The 22,929-nt window shown below is 35.8% G+C and overlaps 1 protein-coding gene across 2 annotated transcripts in view; it reads right to left on the minus strand.

Moving 5' to 3' along the window:
- The window catches only part of LOC150101947 (DNA-binding protein P3A2-like), a 224,591-nt gene extending 205,605 nt beyond the window's left edge, over window positions 1–18,986 (minus strand). For both annotated transcript variants that reach the window (XM_090400040.1, XM_090400038.1), the window contains exon 1: window positions 18,850–18,986. In XM_090400040.1, the coding sequence (XP_090256166.1) occupies window positions 18,850–18,866 (17 nt within the window). In that variant the 5' untranslated portion in view covers window positions 18,867–18,986. The remainder of the gene's footprint in view (window positions 1–18,849) is intronic.
- Window positions 18,987–22,929: the final 3,943 nt, after the last annotated feature.

Raw genomic sequence — 22,929 nt, forward strand, 5'->3', positions numbered from 1 at the left:
ATGGATTATTGTGCACAGATTTGGTCACCGGGTTTTCATGGTGACGAGGATATGTTGAAAAGGGTCCAGAGAAGATTCACAAAGGTAGTCAGTGGTCTTCGGAATGTGGAGTATGAGGACAGATTGAGAGAATATAAGTTGCAGAGCCTAATAAATAGGGGGAAGAGGAGGGATATGATTGAGACATATAAGCTAATCAGGAGTTATCAGGTTGACATGAAAAGATTTTTCATAGGAGAGGGGAGCAGAGGAGATGCGAGGAGAGGTTATATGTGTGGAGAGTGGAATGCATTGCCTGAGCATGTTGTGAATGTAGACACATTGAATCAGTTTAAAGCACAGTTGGATGAGCATTGTGTGCAATAGTGTGTACCTCCCACGATGAGTCCCCGACTCCATGGAAGTCAGATGTTAATAATAATAATTTTGCCTCCCTTCTACATGTTGCACAGAATCATTCACACCACTATGATATACACTGATGAAGTGTTTGTTAAATAATTCCACTATATCATTTGCTATGGTTACTCTGCTACCATAACTATTCACTAGCATCAACCAGTCACTTGTAACACTGCTTGCTTGATTTCACTGTTCATTCATCATCTCACTCCTACTCTATTTATTTGCTTAACTCTTGGTATACAGATTTCTTGGTTATGCATTCTTGTGTTAGGTAATACCTTATCATTTCCCATGCATTGTCAACATCTTTTCTACACAACTCATCAACCTAATGTATTGATGCTAGTTGACTATAGAGCTTCAGATAATCACCCACCATATAGTTCCACATATAGATCTTCTTGATAACTTTTTCCTGTCTGACTACCTTCCAATTCCAAACCCATACCTCACAATCACTTTCATCAAAAGGTGATAGCACTGATGCCTCATTCACAACATATCACAATATCCAACACCGATAAACTTCTGTGTTAATAATCAAATAAATATCAGGAAGATATTTAACATAAACAAAACAGAAAACATTTCAACAGCTGTAATTTTTAGAAATTGAAAGATATGACTGATAGTTTAATCATGCATACCATTAGGCACATCATGTGAAGTCTGTACATTGTTGTGCAAACCTTTTCTGTGACTGTTGGCATAACACAGATCCCGAATTTTACACACACTAATTGAATTATGTGTTCTTTCTTTTTTTTTTTATGGATTTCAAAACTTCTCCCAGCTCCAGCTTGACCCCATGTACACCGTTGCACAAGAACAAGGAATCTTATATAAGGTATTAAATCATTCTGGTTTAAAGGCTGTTCTGACATCGACAGACTTTAATAACTGAGCTATTTATCTTGATGTGTTGCTAACATATGGCAATGGTTTATCAGAATATTAACACTGTCTTCAGTAATTTCTTTATGAGCAGCCATTTTGGAGGAACTGACAAAATAGGATTTGAAGTTCTTTTTAATTTCATCATTCTTAAGCAGATTTAAGGCTCTGATGATAACTAATTTGTTGAGAAGTAGACCCATGGCACACATCCTCACAAAATACCACACCATAGATTAGCAAGCATCCTCCATGCCTTACTTAGAAGAGAATACTTTTGTCAGAATGTTCAAGGAGTCACCAAAATAATTTACATACAAAGCACACCAAATAGAAACCAAAGAATTATACTTCATGACATCTGGAAGTCATTAATTTGTGTTTAACATTCGGGATGTGTGTCAGGCCAGGAATCTCAAACAAAGTGTACAGACTTTGCATGATGTACCTGATACACATGATTAAACTCTCAATCAAATATTTTTCAATTTATAAAAATAACTGTTGGAAACATCTGAGGGTTTTTTATTTATGTTAAATATCTTCCTGAGGATGCTGTCAGACAAAAAGCAGTGAAATACGATTATTCATAGTTGACATAATAGTCACATAGTTAATTAAAAAAAGCATAATATTTTCACCTAAGTGTATAACTTTACACTTTGCCACCCTCATCTGAGCTCTCTCTCAACCTATTTAAATATCCTTTAGGATCTTCACACCACCTTAACTCCTGCCCTCTTCAGTTTAGCATCATCAACGGATCACTCAATTTCAAATTCAAATTCTTCAACAACTTCAAATTGTTCCTGATATCATTAATGTACAAATTAAACAGCAGTGAAAACAGAACCCTATGGGTTATATCACTGGTCATCTGCATTCTTCTAAATAATTTAATGTAACTAGTAACCTAGACTGGCTAGAGACAAAGAGATAATTATGTTTGTTTATAAATTTTACATGTATCAGAAATAAGGGAATTGAATTTGTTGCAATAAGTGAAATATGGTTAAGAGGAGTATGTCCAATGGAAATGGAGAGGTATATTTTTCATGAAGACAGGAAGAACAAGAAAAGAAGGATGTTGCTACTGATGATAGCAGAGGAGTTACAACTGCACAAGGTGGAGATACAATGGAAAAATAGTGGCAGTGGTTGGTTTTGAGGCAGTTTGGTGGGACATGTAGATGAACAGGATGAAGTATTTAGCTAGATGTGGTAATACGCATGGAAATATGGAGGTGACAAGGAAATGCATGACCTAGTAAAAGGGTCATTATTATGGGTGATTTTAATTACTGATAATAAAAAGCAGAACAAAGAAAATGAATTTTGACTATTTGAGAAACAAATATCTTAGGCAGTATGTAATAAAGGAGAAGCAAAGATCAACAGTCTTGGATTTCATCAAAAAATGTTATTGTAACCTCCAACTAACAAGTGATTATATAGGTGGTGGCTAGTTACATTGAGGATGTCTAAGAGAAAAGGATATATATATGGAACTATAAGGCAAGTAATCAGAAAGTGTAATAGCTTAGAACTGTAGCAGGAATGACAAACTGGGTGGAAAAGAGATCAATATTGCTTGGACACCAGTAAAATAATTGTATATAATTATTATATTTATTATAATATATAAATATTATAATTATATTGCCGACCTGGTCGGCCAAGTGGTTAGCATGTCAGCTCTCCGGTCAAAAGGCTGCGGGTTCGAATCCTGCCATGGGAATGGATGTTTGTGGTTGTCTGTGGAAATACTAGTATTAGCAGTGGGTAGTAGATGGTGTTGGTGTAGTTGATTGAGTGGTGGAGACAGAGAGAGATAGAATAGGTGCCCTCTCTCGATGAGTCTTTGGACTCCCTGGAGGTGTCACGTAATAATAATATAACTTGTGAAAGCGCATGCCTATAGCACATCGGTGCCATGTGTGAGCAGGATAAGAAGAAAGGAGGAATATGTTGACATCTTTTTGAACAGCAGGAGGAAGAGAAGTTAGGAGCTGAACTGTGAATAGCCACTCAGCAGATGTTCATGTTCTTACAATTTGGGGGGGGGGGGATGATAGTGGCTGAATCAAAAACACATTGTTCATGAAATCATGGACCATGTTTATGTTTAAAAGCAGCAATGTTTAAATGTATTCCAAAATGTCAGGAGATTAAATAGGGTAGTTGTCAAATGGATAAATGATGACATTATGCATGCAGTTTGGAAGAAATTATGGAAGCAACATAAAGTAAACGGTAATAATCAGTTATATGAGGATTATAAAGTGCAGGCTGAGAAGAGGACTTGGTTGGTAAGGATAGCCAAAGTACAGTATGAGCAAAAATTAACCAATCAGGCCAAGAAATATATCAGAGGTCTTTTGATATGCAGATATTATAAAAAATAATGATTAAAGGATGTTTGTGAATGAAAATGATAAAAAGGTAATTGATGTAAAGTCAAGGTCATCCATAAATAAGTCATTAAATATTTTGTTCTCCTAAACATGACACCATGCACAGCTTGAGTGTAAAGGGAATGGAGGAGGAAGGACAAATGGTAAGCAAGAAGTATATGACAATGTTTATAAGATAGTAAGATAGTAAGACTTGACATATCACTGCATGCTTTAAGAAAATGCATCAGTGAGTCAATAGCAGAGCTGATATACTTGTTTTCAAGAAATCTTGTGGGGGGTGGGCAAGTCTCAAAGGAATGAAAGGAAAACAAAATATGTTCCACTTCACAAAGGTCATGATAAGACCAAGGCGTCAAATTATACGCCCATCTATGTATCTGGAGTTGTGGATAAGGTAGGTTGGTTAGAGCAGGATTCAGAACTGAGCTTCAATTCATACAATAACACAAAGAGTGAATAATGTTTATTCAAAGGCCATATATTTCAACCTGAAAATTACAAATCATCATCTGTGGCAAATTATTATTATTACGGGCAGCGGTAGTTGAACATAAATAATGGATTGATTTGAAACAGTGAAAGTCGCATGATGCTATACATGAAATAATGCAAAGGCATAACTGAGGAAATGTACATTAGTTATTAATTGTATTATTGATTAAAACTTTAATGATGTGGAATTAAAATAAGTCTCTCCCATATCTTTGCTAGTGAAAGGCAGTCATTTTGATTCAAGTTTGGACAATGAAGTAAGATTATGGTACTTTCTTTAAAGAAATGTTTGAATTTATAGTGACGATGGAATAAGCATGTTTTGGACCATAGGATATTGTGGTCTGTATATATTCCATGTTTTACAAGGCCAGGACATAGCCTTGTTTTAACTGGGCATTAGCCAGTTAAAACAAGGAGTTCCTGTTTTCATTAAGGAATTAGGAAAAATCATGAAAATAAACTACTAGAACAAATACAAACTCCAATCAGCAGAATTCAAATTAGGCTCAATGTAAAAAGTATTAATGAACATGAAATGGAACTGGAAGAGGAATTAGAGAAGTACCACACTGACATAATTGGTATTGCTGACACACAGGAGACAAAAGTGGGTGAGGTTCTTATGAAAAATGGGGATATATACATACCATATTCAAATGCAATGAAATGGACTTTTATTACAACTCCTCTTGCTTATTGACAGTTGCTGTAGTTCAGGCATTAGAATCTACAGTGTTTGCTCCATATGATAATTATTATTACGGGTATCTCCATGGAGTCAGTAGACTCATCGCAGGAGACCCAAACTAGCAAAACAATATCTGTCATATCTCTTCTTGAATTAATTTACAGACGAAGAGCTCACAACCCTCCAGGCAAAAAAAAATTGTTCTGACACCTTTGTTAACCACACTCTTCTTTAATTTCCAGGGATGACCTCTTGTTCTTCCATCACTATCACAGCTGAAACATTTCCCCTGCATCAATCCTATAAAAACCTTTCAGTAATTTAAATGTTTTTATCATAAGCCCCTCTTCTTTGCCTATCAAGCAATCTCTGCAATCCACAAGCTCTCAATCTATCAATGATATCAATCTATCAATTGATCAGGAAAAGGAAAGAGTGGCTATAGTATTGAACAGTAAACAAAAATAATCTTGTAGAATGAGGAGAAATATTTTAGTAAACTGATGCAGACAAACATCAGGATGGGGAATTGGACAAGGAGACATTTGGGCTTATGGTCCTACAGAACAATCTACTAAGGAAGAACTAAAAGACTTTTTTGAAGTCATTAGAGAAAGCAACTATGCAAAGAAAAAGTTGGTCTTTGTTGGAGATCTAAACAGCAGAGCAGGAAATGAATACCAAACACATAGAAATGTTTGAGGAAAATTTGGAGAAAAGAGAAAAATTGATAATAATGGAAGTACCTGCTGAAGTTTTGCTCAGGATATAGACTACTCATTACTAACACGATTTTCCAACGTGAAAAAATTACAAGAAAGTTCAACTATGTTATTGCTGATTGCAATATCTTTCAGAGGTGAATTGTAGATTGAAATATATATTATTCAAGAAAAAATTAAAGAGTTTGAAAGCAAGAACCAAATCTTGGAGACATAGTGGCATATTCTAAAGAAGATACTGATTGATTCAACAAAAGTATGCAGAAAAGTTTTGCAAGGACAGAAAAATCAGAATACCATGGTGAACCGAGGAAGTTGAAAAGGTAAAAGTCAGCATGTGGTATGAGAAAATACAAAGAAAAAAAGTAAGAAAGCAAAACGTAGTAAGAAAATAGCATGAATGAATTCAAGAACAGGTATACAGCTGGTGCAAACAGTGTGGCCTCCGTTGACAAGTCCCTGACTTCTTGGAGGTCTCTCCTAATAGTAATTAATATAAGTGGCATCATGTGCCCATTTCGGTTGTGCTGCTGTTTGGCTTATGTAACCAGTGCTACGAAATTCACGTCAATTTGACCATATGATTTCATTTTTTATCGAAGTATGAAAGTTTTAAGAGTGCACAGCGCATTAGTGCTCATCTTGACTAGTCCAATGCAATTAATTATAACCAAATCTGCAAAGAGTGTGGGACAATGTGTTTGTTTTAAGATATATTAGTAAACAATAATGAAGAAGAATACTATATTTGGTTGGTATATTTGAGTTACTCAAAAGGTATAAATATAATAGTAAATTTGGAAGAGAAGGAGGACGAGGCTTATCTCCTTTGACTACAATCATACAATCCACAAAAGCTCTGGCAGAAAACGGGACATTCAGTAGATCGTCAACACTGTTTCCACCATTGTAAATATGGACAAAAAAGTTATAAATTATTTTTAGAAAAATTATATATTAAAAACTTTATATTGGTGTCCTAAAAATGTTAATTCATACTTCATGCATGCAAATCAAAAACAGCAACTTATGACAAATGACAACATTCAACTGGATTGGTTGACACAATAACTAATCACAGCGACTAATTTTTGGGCGCTATACCTCAGCACACACCCTGCTTCGCCTTCTGGGTGGTTTAAAACCACTGGAATGCTAACAATTTGATCCACCGTGCAATCTGTACATCTGTTCAAAATGCTCAAAGGTGTTTGTATTTGCGACTGCACATCTGGGCTATTAATGCGAATGTGATGCAATGTTTATGCGTCGAAAAGTGCCCTCTTCATGAAGATTTAGTATACTGTGTTTAATTTTAGAAATCATACCAAGCCAGGAAACAATTAGTGAAGTCATTAACAGGAATAAATGCAAAAATATACTATCAGTGATATTGCTATTCCACGGGTACTATGTTATTGTTGATAGTTATGTTTTCTCCCTGGTGCAGGACACCAGAGTGTACAGAGGATTTGAAGTTGGAAGCGATCACTATTTACTCTTGAGCAGGATGAAACTGAATTTCATATTGAAAAGATGTAAGATGAAAATGACATGTAAGAAAGTTTTAAAGCGAATAAAAGTTGAGCAGCTCTCAGATGGGAACTGTAGACTAAAATACACAAAATTATTGAAGAAAAAATGAAAGAGTTTGAGAACAGGAATCAAACCTTGGATATTCAGTAGCAAGCCTTGAAGAAAACCCTGACTGATTCAGTCAGAGAGGAATATGGTGAGGTTGTCTGCAAGGATAGAAAATTCAGAACTCCATGGTGGACACAGGAAGTTAGAGGCAGTGAAGGAAAAGAAGAAAGCATATCAAAAGTTCCTGGCAAATAAGTCAGTTTTTGCTCTTAGAGAAAACAGCAACAAATGTAAGAAAACGAAACACTGTGTAAAACTAGCTAAACAAGTCATGGGAGGACTTTGGCAAGAACATAGAAAATATCAAGAAGGTGGTAAGATATTCTGGAGATTGTTGAAGAAGCTTACAAATGGAGGAAAGAGTGCTGTTAAAGGAGTTTAAAAAATTTATTCCCGTATACGGGAGTAGGCGAGGTCATTTTGCCCTATCTAACTTTGGAGACTGAGTGGGCAGTTCGATCTCCACTGGTACCCAATCAGAGACAGATGGCCCAAAGCTATCACTAATTAAGCGGTACGCAGTGAAGAGAGACGGCTCAAATGTGCCGCCATCTCGTGGTCCCTAACACTAACACAATATATTTAATGTCTGAAAAATAATGTGGGTTCTACGGTCGATTTTCTTGAGTTTAAGGGACGAAAAACCCGAGTTTCCAGGAGGAAAAACCTGCTTGCCCGTGCCAGAGATCGACTAACTCGGGAACCGATCGAAAAAAGGCTTAGAAAAAAATTTCCTCTAGTCGCCGACTAGACTCGAAAAGAAGTCTTCCTTCGTGCGGCCAAGCGCGGTGGTATGCAAACGCCACATCCACTGAGCTACACAGTTAAAGGAGTTAGAGATGATAAAGGTGACATGAAAACAGAAGAAAGATATCCTTGAAGTATGGAGTAATTACTATGAAAAACTGCTAAAAGAAACAAGCAGTGATGATAGCACAGTGGTAAAAAACACTGACCAGGCATGCAGTCAGGAATACATATCCATATTTGAAGAAGAAAAAAGCCATCAAAGGCTTGAAATGTGGAAAGGCAGAAGTAGATGATATTCGACCAGAAATGCTGAAGTATGGTATAAAAGTCTTACAGTAGCTGCACTGCATAGTTCAGAACGCCTGGACTGAGGGACGAATTCCCAATGATTGGAGTAGAGCTCTAATAGTACCCATATATAAAAAGGGAAATAAAATTGAATGTGAGAATTACAGAGGTAATTCCCTACTGAGTGTTCCTGGCAAGATCTATGCAAGTATACTTGAGAAACGGTTGAGAAGAATTGTGGAAGAAAAGCTTGTTGAAGAACAAGCTGGATTCAGGCCAAACAGAGGCTGTCAGGGTCAGATTTTCATTTTACGACAAATAGTCGAGAAAGCATGGGAATATAAAGATCTGTATTTAAGTTTTGTCGATCTGGAAAAGGCATATGACAAGGTGCAAGAGAGAAGCTATTCAATATGTCACAGTTATATGGTGTCAATGGGGCATTATATCAAGCAATACTTGGTCTGTATTTGAGTTATAAGTAAGCAGTTAGAATTGAAGGAAGTACAGGAAGATATTTTAATGTTAAATCTGGTGTGAGCCAAGGATGTACATTATCCCCTCTGTTATTCATTATCTATATGGATCACATTATGAAGGAAAGTGGTATTAAACATGATATAAAAATTGGAGATGTTAATGTCAGCTCTTTGCTTTATGCGGATGATGTTATACTTCTAAATAAATCTGCTACAAGTTTGCAAGATTCCCTGACTAAATTGAATAACTGTTGTAATAGATATGGTATGAAGGTCAGCATTAAAAAGACAAAGACAATGAAAATAGGTAGAATTGTTGAAAATGCCAACTGTGTTGTGAACGGGGAACCTGTGGAACAAGTAAAACATTTCAGCTACTTAGGCACGATTTTTACTGAAGATGGTAAATTAAATATGGAAATAGACAACAGAATCAACAAAGCTAGTATGGTAGGAAGTCAATTGAATAAATTCATATGGAATAAGAGAGAAATTAGTTGGAACACTAAATTACTGTATACAAGACAGTGTTCAAACCAGTTTTAACTTATGGAACTGAGAACTGGGTCAGAAGTAAAACACTTGACCAAAGACTAGAGACCACAGATATGAGAGTCCTGGGAAAGATTAGAGGCGTGAACAGATGGCATCAATGGCAATATCGTATTAAAATCGAGGATATTAGGAAAGAACTAGACATTGTCAGCATCCAGGAATGCATTAGCATAGCTAATCTCAGGTAGTATGGTCACTTAAACAGAATGGGCGAGGAAAGATTAGCAAAACAAGTGTTCTCTGCCGGGTTGGCAGGAAAACTACCCAGAGGAAGACCAAGATATAGGTGGATTGATATGGTTCAAAGTGTCTTAGACGATAGAAATATAAGATCCCATAATGTAGGAGTTTTGACAAGTAACAGACTGATTTAGAGGAAAATTGTAGATAGGAAGTTAGTAATGATGTAAATTTTTCATGTAGTACTATCATATCCAGTACTACATGGATATGATAGTACTGACATGCAACAAATTCCTGACATGTACCCCTTGAGGGTACATGTCATGAATTTGTTGATGAATGATGATGAAGAATGATCAGGAGAAAAAGGTTCCTTTGCTGGCACTGAAGTTAACAAGGTTATAAGAAAAACCCACTGAAAAATGGTTTAGATATCAAAATTTTAGAAAGTAGCAATAGGTATTCTGGAAGATCTTATTACAGAGTCAGAAGGGGTTTCGGTTAGAGCCAACTGTTAACTCTGATTGGTGACGGTGATGTTGTACTAATCTGGGAAGTGGCTAAGTATGTGGATGGTCTATTCAGGAAAGGTTTCATGCTGTACTACAAAGCTAAGGAAAATAACCAGGTTGGTCCCCATAATACCAGCTGCTAGATGACAGGGACATCCACAGCACACGGAGAAGTGTTAAAAAAAATCCCTTAATGATGCAATATCCAAATATGTCCCATCATTTCAAAGAATATATAGAGTAGGAGTCTTATTATGCAAATGATTCTTAAGAAAAAGATATGTGGAAGAACTATTATACAGAAAGCCAAGCATGAAAAGAAACTGGCTCTGTGAGCTCCAGATAACACACAAAAGAACAGTATGATTATGTTGCAGGTAAAAGAAAGAATAAATGTGGAAGAATAAGAGGGTGACCAATGAAGAGATTATTTACTAATGAGCACTCATTTTGCTAAAAGTTATCAAACTGGTCTATGCAACATGGATTCAATGCTACTTCTACACTGAATAAGGAAACTTAAGTATATGAGGAGAAACAGTATAGAGCTGTTGCATAAACTAAATCTGATGGAATATCAGCAGTGGTGATATTCCATCAGACCCCATGTTCAGCTGAAATGGCTATGCTTTGACCTTATTGTATAATTTGAGTCTCAGCATAGGGAAGCTTCAACAGAGTAGTGGAAAGAATATATGATAATTCCTGTGTACAAGAGCAGTGCAAGGACTAATTTGTAACTATACACCTATCACTATTTCTAGAAGAGTGGTGAATATTTTGGAAAAGTTGGTAACAGCATGCATACAGAAATGGAATCACAGAGAATCTACATTTTGTAATAAACAGCATAGGTTTAGTAATGGAGCATTGTCATGTTTGAGTTGTTTAAAATTTTTTTAAAAATGTTTTTATAATAATGTGAGTTGAGCTAAAAAAGGGATAATGGATATACCATGATATTTTTGGACTTTGCTAAAGCTTTTGATAAGATACCGCCGGCCTGGTTGGCCGAGTGGTTAGCATATCCGCTCTCCAGCCAAAAGGCTGCGGGTACGAATCCTGCCATGGGCTTGGATGTTTGCAATTGTCTGTGAAAACACTAGTGGTGGGCTGTAGATGCCGTTGGTGTAGTTGTGGAGATAGAGAGTTGCAGAGTAAATGCCCTCCCTGGATGAGTCTTTGAACTCCTTGGAGGTGTCAAGTAGTAATAATACAGAATGAAGGCTGTGAATAAGTTGATAAAAGCTATGGAATTAGATTATAAATTATTCACTTGGATAAGAGGATGGATGACTTACATATCAAAAATTGGCATATGGAGGGATTAAATCTGCAAGTTTGTGAAGTCATTAGACTCTATATAGAAGTATCCCAGTCATGAAGATTCATGTGCAAACTTTGTTTGCTTACACATGAATAAAGGATTAAACCAAGAATAAAATATATTAAATATTAAATAAATATTATTATCCAGACCATGGAGTCAAAAGACTCATTGTGAGAGGTCGTTTTTAGGAAATACAAAGTCTATCATACCCTCCTTGAACCCATTAACCGTCCCCACTCCAGCCACTCTCTTAGGCAATGCATTCCAAGGTTCAACCACCCTCCATGCAAGGAAACCACTCCTCACCCTCTTGCGCACAGCCACCTTTCGTAACTTCCAGGGATGGCCCCTTGTCATCGCTCCTTCTCACCGTTCCACCAAGTGAAAGAACTCTCCAATGTCTACCCTGTAACTGCCTCTCAACAGTTTAAAAGTCTCGATCATATCACCTCTCCTTCTTCTATCCACCAAACTCTGCAGTCCACATTCCCTCAGTCGATCCTCATAACTCATATTGTACAGTCCTGAAACCATCTTTGTTATCTGCCTCTGTATACCCTTTCCACAGTCAATTTATCCCCTTCAAATCCTGAGGACCAAATCTGAGAACAATAGTCTAAGTGTGGTCTGATCAGGGGCTTATACAATGGAATGATAACTCTTTTATCTCTGCAGGTCAGCATCCTTCTCAGTATTGCAGCAATCCTCTGAGTTACTCTCACCACCTTTGCAATATGCTCCCTGAATTTCAGTTTTCTATCAATCATCACCCCAAGATCTCATCTCCCCTACCTCCTCCACTACAGCTCCTCCAATCGAGTACACATCCTCCCATAGATGGATCCCAAACCTCAAGACTACATTTTGCTGCATTGAACCGACAACCCCATTTATTTGCCCATCTGTCTAGTTTATTCAAATCCTCGTAGGGCTGCCACATCTGCACTATTACTGATAACCCTTCCCAACAACACATCATCAGCCCTGTGGAACCCCACTTGTAACCTTCTGCTTCCTTGATATTGCCCCATCATACACAACTCTCTGATAGCTATCAGTCAGCCAATCCTGAATCCATTTGACTAACCCGACATTTAAACCCATGTGCTGCAACTTAAATATCAGTTTATCATGTAGCACCCTGTCAAACGCCTTTGCAAAATCCAAAAAAATGGCAGCATATGTCTTTCCCTCATCAACTGCTCTTGTCACTTTATTATAAAAGACAATCATATTACTAAAGCAAGAGCACCCCTTAACAAATCCATGTTGATTCTCACAGATAACATTACACTCACATTCTCTCAAAATAATTTCTTGGCATTTTTGTTTTTACTTTACATGAATAACACCAGGAAGGATTTGACAGGAGACATATAGCTGTGTGCTGATGATGCAAAGATAGGAAATGCAACTAACATGTAATGATTTAAATCAGATGGAATTGTGGGCATATGAAAATGGCTATCAGTTCAATGTTAGTAAATGTGTGGTAGTAATGTACTTTGGTGTGATGATATATCCAATGGCATATTATATAGGTGGGATTATGCTAGAAGAAGAAGAAACTGATCAGGCTAAGGATATTGGAGTTTTGGTAGATAGGAAGTTGAAGTTCAGGGGCCATATAGCAAAGATTATAAATAAAACTCAGAGGATATTTGCAACTGAAACAAACATTAATATGTAAGGATAAAGAAGTCATTTTGAATCTTGACAAGCTATGACCTCACCTGGACCACTATGTATGCAGATTTGTTTGTCATGGTTTCTAAGGTGATGTATATACAGTGGAGAGGATGAGTTTTAAAGATGATATTGGGACTGTGGAATATAAATTATGAAAAAAGATTGAGAATGTGCACTGCTGACACTACCAAACTGAAGAAACATGGGCAATATGATAGTTTTACAAGGTTCTGTGAATGTTATACATGATACCAGTAAATGGAATTTTTCATTGAAGGTGGCAAGAGAGTATTCATGAAAGTTGAGAATGAATGCACTCAAAAAAGGGGGTACCAGCAACATATCTCTCTCCTAATGGTATGCAGCAGGAATGACATGTCTTTAGCAGTGGTGAGTGGTTAGTATGAATGAATTCAAGAAAAAGCATGGTAGCAGTAGCGATGTGTTCTCACTCAATGAGCTCCTGATTCCCTGGAAGTCTCTGGTAATAATAATAATAACTGTCATTATTAACATCTCCACAGAGCCAAGACTCATCATGTTAGGTCCACCTTCATGAAAAGGTTATTAACTGTACCTTAAATTCATTTACAGTTTCTGTACTCGTGAACCACTCTATGAAAAGAACCTCATCTTAACTTCCTTACTCTCATGACTCCTAAACTTCAAGTCTCTGTCTGCAACTACTTTCAGATCTGATCTCTTCCACTTCCTTTTTCCACGAACCGTATGTCCTGCATCCCATGCTCTTCATAGTTACTAACTTTGCATCATCTACAAATGGATGCATATCTTCAGTTAAGCTTGTCTCAATATCATTCAACAAGTTAAACAACAATGGCCAAAACAGACCTCTGCAGAGCACTGCTAGTGACTCTCCCCTTTTGCAATACTACTCCCACATACACAACCAACTGATACCTGAGAGCCAATCTCCTATCCAATTCCATCCATTTCCGGTTGGTTAGCTTTGAAAAATTCAAAGGGGCCACTGCATAGGAACCTCCCTTACCCAGTGAATTTGTCACCTTGTACATAAGTAAAACATGACCCCTTTAACAAACCCATGCTGAGCACTAGAACTGCTATTATCAATGCAATTCCAAATCCTAGTCCTCTCCAATCTCTTAATACCTTAACCACAATCCCAGAAACACAGGTTGCCCTATACTTTACAGACTCAGTCTTATCTATTCTTTGTGAAGAGGAACAATTTTACCCTCTTTCCACTCCTCTGGAACTCACCCTATTGCAATATTCATGTTAAACAGGAAAGTGCCATTAATTTCATGGAGCATTCCTTCCAGACACACAGTGATATGCTGTCAATATTTATTGCCTTATTAACATTGAGTTTACTTAATTCCTCATATACCTCCATCTCACTAACTATAAGTCTCTCTCTCTCCTGCACTCTATGCTCAAAATTCTCACGTTGTCACACTTATGAGGATTAAACATCACGATGAACTGTTCACTGAATACAAGACAGCATCATGGCAGCAGTTACCATTCTGCAATTTTCATCATTAAATCATCTTATCATATTCAATCTTTCTTGTAGCTACCATATATTCACATTGAAAGAACTCTCTAGGATTTGTCTCTCAGATTGCATGATTAAGATTTTCATTCATCATTTTCCAAGTACTTTATTCATCCTTTTGACTTCTGGAATACATTCACCCATTGCTGCTGTTAAATAGCTCTTAGCCCAAGCAGCATAATCACCAGCCTTGTAGTTCCACATATATCTTTTCCTCGCATAAATCTTCATATGTCTGATCACTATCCATGTGACATCACCTCATGGTCACTTTCACTAAATAGAGGAAGATTAGACACTCCATTTACAATCACATTCTGTGATGATATGATCAGATTTAAGACTTTCAATCCACATGTGCCCTCGGTTACATATTACCTGAGATAAATAGTTGTCCCTCAGGAAATTCATTCTCCTTATTCCCTGCTGTTATCTCTTTGTTGCAATTCAATATTCGTCATCGTCCGGTAGCATCCTCTAGCAAGAGGGTTGCAGCAGATGAGCAGCTCTTCTCCATTTCTCTCTGTCTGTCACCTCCGTCATTCTTAAACCAATCCATTCCATGATGTCATTGAACCACTCTCTAGTGGGTCTTCCACGTCTTCTCTTACCCTCAACTTTCCCTTGTAATATAGTTCTTGTCAGGTGTCCCAAAGAACCTTTCAGAAGATGTCCTGCAAATCTGGTCTTTCTTTGCATAATATTCTTCAACAGTGTTCTTTCCATCCCAACTCTTCAATATTACATAATTAAAATCATCCATAATGATCATTCTTCTCTTGCTCGCAAAGCTAACTTGCCTAAACATTTCTCTGTCACTGATATACAATGATATAAGATGGGAATTCACTGCAAGTCAGGAGACAAATAAGCTTGCAGATCTTATTTTATAGGTCTATGTACCAAACCCAATAAAATACCTCAGAGATATCAAGAACAACTTGAGTTTCTCTAAAAACTTTTCCATGTCATTAATCCAAATGCCATGGGAAATGGGTGACATAAACAAAAAGATCTCATATTGCTTGACAGCGGTAGAATCTGTGGTAGCAATCGTTTATTAATGAGTTTTCCAGTTGGCACAGAAGTAGTGATAATTAATGGATTTCTCTATTTCTGTAAAAGGAATTGAAGTGGGATCAATAGGATGACCTGATGGCAAAGTTCAGCTTAGGAAAAGGCTCAATACAGAATAATTTCTGCAAGATAAATGCCAGAAACAGGAGAGTAGAGAACACAAAAACAGGAATCAAATCTGTAACAAACCTCAGAACAAGTGCATTATTCACAAGATGTGAAAGAACAGCTAATACACTTAGCATCAAATTAAAACTGTGATTTAATTTTAGTTAAATAGTAAAAAAATGTATGCCATATGTAAATAGTGAACAAGTAATACATTAAAAGTTAATTATTAAAAGGATTAATAAAAATTAAGTTCCTCTTAAAATAAAAAATCGACTAATATGAAAACAGCAGAGCTTAGAAGGTAACTGAGCTACCCCACATCTCCAATCAGAGGTCAAGTTAAACAACTAGCCTTTGTTCGGAGATACAAGATAGCTCCATTACCTGCTAAGCCCTACTATTTTCATATCATCTGGCATCAGGAGTGACATAAAACCTTAGTTTCAGAAAATCTATGTACTAATCAATGATTAATTTGGATTACAAAACTAATAATTTTAAAACTTGTTCCGAATTGATATATCCAACATACATAAGTTCTTGTGAGGAAAAAGTGTTGTGTTCTAGCATGCATGTTTCATTTAACATATCATAATACAAACACCAGCACATTATACAGAGTCTCCATGAAGTGCATACACACTATCATGGGAGATCATTTTCTCATTGTGTGAATGCCTATTAAACCCATCAACTTTGACCACCCACTTCTGGCTGTATTCTAACTTTTCCATTCAAAATCACAACTCAGCTTCTAATCCCTTTGCTTTACTATCTCATTATGCTCCAACAAAAATGAAAATCTATCCAATACTTCTATTGAACAAGTTTGTAACCATGATCAAATCCTCTCCAACCTCACAACACAAACTTCCATGTCAATTATGTAATCTACTCATTAGCTGCTAAGCAAAGTATTCTATAATCATTAACACCAACTCTGCAATGTCATTACCATCTGCCTATCAACCAAGGAGTCTAGATACGAGTGCAATAATTCCAATGTCATACTGTGTTCAAATATAATTTGATGGCTTGTACAATGGAATCCAATGATACAAGTCATTGGTATCGTACCACGCTAGTTCATTAGATGCTATCTACACTTGATCTCATGCGAGAGAGAGATTCCTCGTTTTCTCTACATTTTTCGTATAGATACTGCTGCACAATCAATAATGATCCAACATAAACTCTTCAGCTGGGGAAAAAAAATTTAAATATATTATTATTACTCGACTCCTGATGATTCATAAGGAGCTAAGTATTTTCTTCTCTTTGAGTGTCTTTGTGATGTAGAGAAAGTAGATAACCAAACATCTATAAAGGCCATTTCAACTAAATGAATTAGCCAATATGATATGTGGATGTTTTTTTTTTCTTACAGAAATCCCTGAAGCAAAAAATACTTCTTTGAAAATACAATTAACAAAGGTTAATGGACAGACTGTGGAGAGTCCTCTCACAGTAAGTTCACTATTATTACCAGGCCACTTATGAATTACCATGACAGGCTAAATAATAACAGTGAAATTTCTTATGATATAACACAGAACATCCTTCAATATGTTTTTAGAATTTTTTTAAATGAGAAATAAAAATGAAAATAAAAGAAACTACATCCGAGAAAATATAGCATTTATTTTGCATTTTTATTAAACAAATAAAAAAAAATCAATATGCATATATCGGTGATTTTTAAACTTCCCAACAAATGTACATACATGTCACATAAAAAAGCATGCTTTGCTTGTCAGAATATACACTATATTACCAAAATGTTAGGTCGGCTTACCTTTTCAAAAACTGAGGAATTTTATATATATATATATATATAGAAATTAAAATAATTTAGTCCCCACTCTCATGCCATTATTCTTCGATTTCGCTCAGAATACCATTAAACTGTTATGCAATTCCTGAAATGTCTTTCTAGATGTGGATCATTTTATTAATTCTGAAACTAGGTTTCTGACTAAATATATTCAAATCCACGCAAACTTTACGAATGTTGGCAGTATAGAAAACACTCGCCTCATAACGCAACCATTACAATGAACCCGGTATTGTAAAGAACTGCAAGCTCCTTTACTATAATGAACACACCAATTCATATCGAAAATCTTCTTCCCCATTTTTTGAGCTGAGAATGTGCTGTTTTAGTGCATTTGGTAATATAGCATATAAAATATTTTAATTTTGTTAGGTATGAAACAAATATTTCTGAAATAATAAAAAAAACAAATGCACATCCTTAAACCCTCTGAAAAGCAAGTGATATTCGCTTTTAAAGCTACGTTCAAAAATAACACCGAAGAGATATGGTCGTCGTCGTGCTTTGTGAAACATTAAATTTCAGACATATTTTCATTCGTTTCAGAATACGCAATGATGAGCGAGTGATTATTAATCTGCTTTCATTTAAAGGTTCGACTAACGAACTGCAATCTTTAATTCTGATAATATGCCAAATATTACAATGCCACTGCTGTCCAACAAATCATGTTGTTGGAATTAATCTACTTTCACCCTCACATGTCCCAAATGGCTATGATCACTCTCTGGATGAATTTATTAAATTAGCAGCGTTGCAAAAATTCAAATCGTTACAGACAGCGTACCATACTGAGAAAGACTGCAAATATTAAGCCTAACATGGAGACCTTGACAGTTATCCTAAAAAGTGTCTCATGTATGTTATGTATAGCATGTAATGCATGCAAATAAAATAACCACTCTAACTTTTCCAAACATACATAGCTGACAAAAGTAACACGTATAAGACGCGAAACGGGATATATAGCTGCGTAAGCACGCGGTTAAGCAATCGAGTCAATGGCCCATGCGTGGTTCAGTCAGGAGGTATAAACTGAGCAAGTCCAACTAAACTCCCTATTTGCGTCTGCGCTACTTATGAACGTCAATTTCAGCGGAGTGTGTTGCAGGCGTTGGAGTTAATTATTTCACACGAAGAATATCAAATTTTAGGCGTCTTGGCAGTTTCTTCAGTTCACCCTAAAACTCCACCAATAACTAGAGTAAGTGAAGGCTATTTAAAATATACCTTAACTCGAGTAACATCAGCAAATTTCCAATATCTTCTGTCGTTGAGTTTTCCCCCTTTGAATACCAAATGAGAGTTAATAATTTTAACTGCAAAATCCTATACTTTTTTTTAAAAAAATTTCCCCCAGATTAAGTAATTACATACATAGTATGGCCAATTACCAAGTACTAATTTGCGTTGAGGTATGACTCAAATGATATACTGTACAGTACTTACGTAAGTTACGAAACTAAACGCTGAAAATAAAATATAAAAAAAAAAAAAACGGCGAACAATCACAACTAAATAACAGCATTTGGAATGCTGAAATAAGGAAATTTCGATAATCCAAAAGCCCTCTTTCGTATTGCAAAAATATTATGGCGATTTTTTATAATTATTCTTTAAAAATTTTCGAAATGTTAGATCAGAGTGTTCCAAATAGAACTCCCAACAGTTCGCTTAAAAAAAAAAAATCGCATATATATGTGTGCGTGTGATTCATATATATATATATATATATATATACCAAAAATCAGCTAACGCATTTTGTTCCTTTATAGAAGTAACCGAGGCCTTTAAACCCTATCTAACTTTTGAAGACTGAGTGAGAAAATTTTTTTAACAATCTTGTAATATGTTATCTGCCTTTAAAATCACAATCCCTTTATTAATATACCGTATATGCTTTATCATATTCTCTTTTGTCCGTTTTTTCTAAACTTTATACGAAAAACCTTGATTTACCCTCATAATGAGCTTCCTGCAGACTTGTCACCATTTTGGTTATCCGCTCTTTGAATCCTCTTCACAAGCTTTCTTGTCTCCACAGGGAACCAAACTGAGCACAGCAGTCTAGTTATGGTCAAAACACAACCACATTAAAAGTCTTATAAAGAAGAAACATAATCTCCTACTTAACTTTCCGTTTTTCTCTTGTGCTGTTTTCACAAAATATATATAAATATTTTACCTTTCCTTTCTTCACTTTCTGAATTATGTTATCCTTAATCAGTCTGGTGGCAGTATTCAGCTTTCAGCATTGTAGAAGAAGAAAAACAAATCGTTACATTAATGCCATGATACTGTTGCATCTTCATCGAAAAGGCAGGTTGTTTCGCAGATATCTTACTAAAACAAAAATTAGTTCTAATTAAATCTATCTTAATAACGGTAATGGATAATATACACAATGGAATATTCATCCAAAAAAGCAAAACTCGCGGATAACTACAAACGTTACTAATTTTTATCCAAGTAACTTCTAGAGAATCTTCATATTCTCCCTAATTCGAAACTTCCTTCCTTTCTCAAGTCTGAGATTTACCACTGTCTGGTGTCAACGATTACATCTTTTTTTTTCCCATGAACTTCACTTTGATTTCGCATAGCAATATTCTTCTAAAATTAATTAGAAAAACGCCAAAGTCATCAATTAATCCCATTTGCTGGTAGTTTTAAAAATTACACAAAGAAAGTTGTGAGGATTCTTTAACCCAAACCAAAGCATAAACAGAAATGACTGCTTCTGTCTTAGTCATTTCAGGGAAGTTTGGATATTTAATTTCCTTCAATGTTGTTAAATTTACAAAATATTACCTTTCAGAATGTTCTGAAGGTTATTGAAAAAGCTTAGAAATGAAATGACTTATCAGAGGGGCATAGAAATGCCATGGCATGGGAAAATTGGCCAAGAGCGCCAGTTTACCAATTACTCACCATAAAAATGTCACTAGTTATGAATTTGCCAAAGGCACTAAAACCATGCTATGCTACTGATCAATGTATTATGTTCTCATAATTATATATTTCTGACCGGGTGTCTGTTTTGAGGGATGAAAAGACAGTTTCTGTGAGAAAAACCATGCTACTCCTGTAAGACATTCAAGAAGAATGCAATCAGGAGTATATATCAATATGTAAGTTAGAAAAAATCCATGAGAAACCTATTATATGGAAAAGCATTGGAGTAAAAATGGTATTCTACCAAAAATGTTATTGAGAGCAGTATACATTTTCTACAGTGGCGTAGCCACTGTATGCTGCTTAGTTCTGAAGCCTAGTCAGAAGGTTAAATTCCAGAGGAATTTAACAGAGCTCTCATAATATTCACCTATAAAGAAGAGAAAATAGCGTGAGAATCAGAGAATTTTCTCTACCAGGAGTAATATTTATGCAGACGTACTTAAGAAAAGGATAAGAAATATTGTGGAAGAGAAACTTCAGACAAACCAACCTCTGCTTAGTTTCAATCCAAGCAGAGGTTGTCAGGATCATATTTCACATCAAAATAAATAGTTTCACATTAAGAGAAATGACACCTCCGTAGCCCAGATGGAAGTACGATGGAACAATGCTCCCTTAGATGGGGAAAGACCCGTGTTTGATGTTCCTCATGAGAGGAATCTTTCTATAGAATCTTGTTATTTTATATCGAGTGTAACTCAGTTGACGATTATACGTACCATCAATTGAGTATAACTCAATTCACGGTACCATATAATTTAGCTGAACTTATAAGGTAGTAGCAGAGTTTTCTACCTGCAAATAGAGGTTTTCATCACGCGTGCCAGCAAATTGGCCAGAGAACATGCAGTTAACTTAAGAAATCATATTAGTGTGTGATAGATGTTGTGGTATGTAAATGATGAATTATGTATGGGATGGGATGGAGGGTAAATTGTTCGTGTGATTTGTTGATCATAGTGGGAGTTTAGGTAATGTATAGTGCCCTTCTGTTATGAATCCTTGGCTCCATGAAAAATCACGAGAAAACAATAATAATCATAATTAAGAAATCATAGGAACATAACAAAGATATGAATTTGTTTTGCAAGTCTCGACAAAACATACCAGAAGCTAAGTAAAAAGCTGTGCAAAATGGTACATGAATTAAAGGGACATAATGCATTGCTATACACAATCTATATTTCAGCTGGAAATCAGCACTTAGAATCGAAGAAAGTTAAGTGAAATGGTTTGATATAAAATTAGGTGTAAGCGTGCACACACTGTCCCTGCTGTTATTCATCATCTACTGGGATCACGTTATGAAGAATAGTAAAATTAAATCTCTTATCAAAATTGTAATATTCAACTGAGCTTATTTACATTATATAGATTATGTTATACGCCCAGATTAACTCAGTAGAAAATCTTCGGTTTCTTTTTTAACTAAACTAAATAACTGCTGTAACAGCCCAAAACAAGTATAAAAAATATTCAGTAAATTTAAAACAGGATTTGAGTGGTAAAATGAACTTGCTCCCTGGAAAAAATTACTGAGAAAAGCATCTATCCTTCCTTGTTGACACTAATATTTTCTTCTAACTCTTGTATAGACGAAGACAAATCATCTCCTCAAATAACACTAACTGTTAATAGCATGTTTCCTCTTTCTTTCGTTAAAAGAATAAAAAAAAATTCTCTTTAGTCATAATACGTTTCTTGGTTTAGATGGTATTCCTTTTAGTTGCGCACAAACTTTATTCTCGAGAATTAATAATCATACTCATCTAGCAACTATTCAACAGCAGTAAGTAAGAATATATTGATATAAAAAGGTGGATAAAAGTTAGCCAAAAAAACCTATTGAACCATTGTCCTCATCTCAACTAATGTTTTCACTTACCTAGAAAATTATCAGTGAATTTAAGGTGATCAATATGGATTCACTGTTCTTGTTCTGCAGAAAATCTTCTCGTTAAAACTACCTGTCTTTGAACAGGCAATGGACAGATCTGGAGAAACTCGTAGTCGCTCTAGTGTCCAGATACCTGGTTTCCACTCTGGTTGTACACTGAGTGTCACAGGATGACCATTAGCTCTCATTAGATTTCTTCATCAATGCCAAAACATCCCAGGGTTTACACCTTTGCATGTGCTGTTCCTCCCATACATCTTTCTGTATTTCAAATCTTATGAACAATTTTGCTGAGACGGTACACTCCACTCCTGTTGTTCACTCAAGAAGCCTTGTAGCACTGAAATGGTTCACGTTTAATGGTTTTTCATGACTGATATCTCAAACACTGATCTCATCCACATTCTCAAGTGTAATGAGTTGTTTGACACTAAAATGATAGCGTTTGCCATTAT

Source organism: Typopeltis vanoorti, chromosome 11 (assembly GCF_054136105.1).
Source record: "Typopeltis vanoorti isolate ZY-2024b chromosome 11, IOZ_Tvanoo_1.0, whole genome shotgun sequence".
Classification (NCBI taxonomy): Eukaryota; Metazoa; Arthropoda; class Arachnida; order Uropygi; family Thelyphonidae; genus Typopeltis; species Typopeltis vanoorti.